General features: G+C 76.2%; 1 protein-coding gene across 1 annotated transcript in view; it reads right to left on the bottom strand.

Annotated features, from left to right (window-relative positions):
• H696_05794 (hypothetical protein) overlaps positions 1 to 3,772 on the bottom strand; it is a gene marked incomplete at both ends in the record, with an annotated part of 11,427 nt that overhangs the window by 3,558 nt on the left and 4,097 nt on the right. The window contains 2 exons of the mRNA XM_009499593.1: positions 269 to 792; positions 916 to 3,511. Coding sequence (XP_009497868.1) covers positions 269 to 792; positions 916 to 3,511 — 3,120 coding nt within the window. The remainder of the gene's footprint in view (positions 1 to 268; positions 793 to 915; positions 3,512 to 3,772) is intronic.

The raw sequence follows: 3,772 nt of genomic DNA on the forward strand, positions 1-3,772 counted from the left end.
GAACCCGAGGAACTGGAGGCGGCGAGGAAGGGGGGGGGGGGAGGAGGACGCAAGAATTCAAGGGCCAGCAAAGTTAGAGGGGCCCACACACCCGGATGCGCATCCGCACGCTGATAACCAAAGGGGGGGGGGGAAGATGGAGGAGGAGGAGGAAGCGATGACAGGGAGGGACCGAGCGAGAAGCGGAAGAAACAAAGAGGCGACAGGGGGGGGAGGCGCAGAGGGGCCGGGAAAAGCGGGCAGACGAGTGGCAAGCCCAGTCGCGCACCTGCACCAGAATGGACATCAGGTAGCCGATGACATCGAGCCCGGCCGCACGCAGCGGCAAACTCGGGATGAAGGGTGGCCGGAAGCTGGTCGACGTGGACAGGGGCCAGAGCTCATCGGCCGGGTACACCCGCCGGCCGCGGCGCCGGGGCCGGGCCACGACGCTGCTGCACGACCGGGCCACTGCCAGCTGGTCGGCCGAGGGGTCCGACGGCAGGGAGGCCGAGCCGGCCCCGGCCCCGGCCGGCAGCCCGGCCACCGGCGTGCAGGGAGCACTGTCCATCGGGGTCCCGGCGTCAGTCGGGTCCAGCAGCAGGAGCCCGGCCTCGCGAACGTGGTCGTCCTCCTCCTCGGTGCCGGACTCCAGGGCCGCCAGGCCTTGGAGCATGGACGAGGGGCAGGACCCGCCGGCCAACTCGGCCGACAAGCAGCCGGAGGCCCACCCGAGCCGCGGGGCAATCGGCACCGAGGGCACATTCAGCCCGTACATTTGCACCAGCCCATGCGCCAGGGAGCACGGTTGGCCTGGCGCGGGCAGGCACATGTGGGAGCAGGGGCGGGGGGGGGGGGGGCGGGGGAGAGGGAGTCAGCACAAGGGCGGCGAGGCTGGAAGGAAGCCGGGCGGCGGGGCCGGGCAGCGGTGCGCACCGTCCACTTCCTCCGGCGCGCCGAGCAGCAGCGGCCAGACGACACCGCGCGAGGTCCACGGCACGCCGTGGGCCACCAGGGTGCGCAGGCGCGAGAAGCTGGACCGGCCGCGCACGGTGCGCGAGTGCGGGGCGAAGCGCTCGGCCGGCGACGCGGCCAGGATCTGGGCCACCTCCATGCGCGTGGAGTCGGACCAGATGGGCAGGCGATTGGACCCGCGCGAGGCGCCCGGCGTCCGGACCCCCAGGCGCCCGGCCGTGGTGGTGAGCGAGGAGGCGGCCGACGTCGGGGCCGAGCTGCTGCCGCCGGCCATCACCGACGAGGGGATGGCCATCGGGGGGGAGGAGGGCCCGCCGCCACGCCCGGCCGAGGCCCCGGCATTGGCGGCCGCCCAGGGGATGGGCGAGGAGGACCGGCTCGGGCCGGCCGAGTGGCTCTGCCGCCCGGGGCCGCCCCACGGGCCGCCGCCCGACCCCAAGGCCGACGAGGACAACGACGGCGGCGGGGTCTGCTGCTGCTGCTGCTGGGAGTTCAGCAGGGCCCCCGGAACCAGGGCCGCGGCCGGGTGGTGGTACGGCGACCCGGGGACCAGGGCCGAGTGTTGCAGCGAGTCCAGCGACCCGATCAGCATGGCGGCCATCCACCGGCGGACGGCCTGCTCCTCGGCGCGCGAATGCTGCAGGGCCAGGCGCTCGGTCGGGGCCAGGCGCCGCATCAGCCGCCGGACCCCGGCATACGAGGGGAGGCTCTGCCGGTGGGCCACCAGGGCCGGATGCTCGGCCGGGCAGAAGGGGTCCACCTCGACCAGGAACCCGTGCGGGGGGAGGGCCGGCGGCTCGGCCGTGGCCAGCAGCCCGCCGGCCCCGAGGGCCGACAGCCCGGACACCGGGCCGCCCTCGGGCGGCAGGCTGGCATCCTCGATGTCGGCCTCGTGGCCGTCATCCTGCCCGCCATGGCCGGATGCCGAGAAGTTGAACCCCGACACCGGGGACAGCGGGTCGTCCAGCGCCCCGCCGGAGAAGCCCCCCCGCGCGGCGTCCAGCTCCCGGAACATGTCCTCGTTGTCGCGCTGGCGCAGCAGGCACTGGTGCTCCGGGTCGTGCGCCGGCAGCAGCAGGCCCGGCTCGCCGGCCGGGGCGGTGGTGAAGAGGGCCACGTCCGGGTTGACCGGCGGCCCGGCCCCACCAGGGGGGGGAGGAGCCTGCCCGGACACCGGGCCCGGGGCCACCGCCCCCGAGGGCGACGGCGGGGACGGCCCCCCCGGGCCCGGGCCCGGGCCCGGGCCGCCGGTGACCGTGGGATTGGCCGGCAGGGTGCCGGCCGTGAGGGCCGCCTGCTCGGCCTGCAGCACGGCCAGCCGGACGACCGCCGTGCAGGGCGAGCAGGACACCGACGCCAGCTGCACGCAACTCAGGCAGGCCATGAGCCCGGTGCCGAAGGGCGACACCGGCAATGTGGCCGACGCGGCGGTGCCATGGAAGCGAAGGCCCTCGGCCGGGGCGTCCGGGTCGCCGGCGGCCCCCGGGCTGGCCGCCCCCGACGCCCGGTTGAAGAAGGACGCGAAGAAGGACGGCGTCTTGCCAGGGCCGGCGGCGGGGCCGGTGGTGTCGGCGGCGGCGGCGGCGGTGGCGGCGGCGGCGGCGGCGGCGGCCTCCCGCGCGTCGGCCGCCAGGATCTCGGCCACCTCGCGCTGCTGCGGCGAGGGGTGCCCGTTGGCGGCCACGGCCGTGGCCGCCGCATCGCCGCGGCCCTCCTCGCCCGGGGCCGGCGACAGGGACACATGCATGGTGAAGCCGATGCATGGCGGCTGGCACTGGCTGGACACCAGCGTCGGGCCCGGGCAGGTGGCGCTCTGGGAGAGGCACTGGGCGCCGCCCGGCCCGAGCCCCAGGGCGTGGGCCGGCTGCTCGGCCGCGAAGAGCGGCGACAGGAGGCTGCCCGGCGGGGGGGGCGGCCCGGCCGAGGACCGGGCGTCGGTGGTGCCGGGCTGCCGGTCCAGTGACGCGGACCGCGGGTGCCCGGCGGGGCGCCGCGTATCGGCCCGCGCGGCGGCGGCCGGCAAGAGCTCGGCCGCGTGGAATGTCGAGCCGTACTCCGGCTCGAGCTCATGGTCGCGGGCGGCCGACGCCGACCGAGTCCGCGGACCGGGCCCAGGGTGTCCCGGCCCCGGCCGGTGGGGATCTGTGGGGGGATCAGCCGGCGGGGCGCCGGCCGTGGGAGTGGTGGCGGCCGTGGCGGCCGTGGCGGCGGTGGTGGTGGTGGTGGTGTCCTGCTCGTCGGCCGGGGTGATCAGCGCCTGGGCCGGTGGCCAGGTCTGCTTTTCCGGGTGCGGCCGCGGCTCCGGGTGGGCGGGGTGCTGCGGCTGCTGCTTGGGGGCCGACGGGTCGGCATCATGGGTCAGGGAATGCCGTCTGGCTGGGGGCGGCCCGCCGGGATCGCCCGGGTCGCCGGGCCCGGGCCCGGGCCCCGGGCCAGCCGCCGACGATACAACCCCACGCCCCTGGAAAGGGGACCGGCGGGGGTTGAGCGCCGGCGCGGGGGCACCGGCACCCGGCGCCGGGGTCCGTGGACCTGCGCCGTGGTGCTGGTGGTGGTGCTGGTGGTGGTGGTGGTGGGAGTGGTGGTGGGGGGGGGCGTCTGAGCTGCGGGCATTTGCAGGGAGCGGTATTTTAGGGGGAGGGGGCTCGACCGAGGAGGTGACCGCCATTCTGGCGCAGTCAGCCGGACGAGGAGACTGTGTGGGTGTGGGTGGGTATGTGGGTGTCAGGATGTCAATGACAAGTGAGGAGGATGCGCGCGCCAGGGACAGACCGGCGAAGCGAGGCAGCCACGCACCACAGGAGAGGGGGAAGGGGGG

This window comes from Fonticula alba, assembly GCF_000388065.1.
Source record: "Fonticula alba strain ATCC 38817 unplaced genomic scaffold supercont2.14, whole genome shotgun sequence".
Lineage (NCBI taxonomy): Eukaryota > Rotosphaerida > Fonticulaceae > Fonticula > Fonticula alba.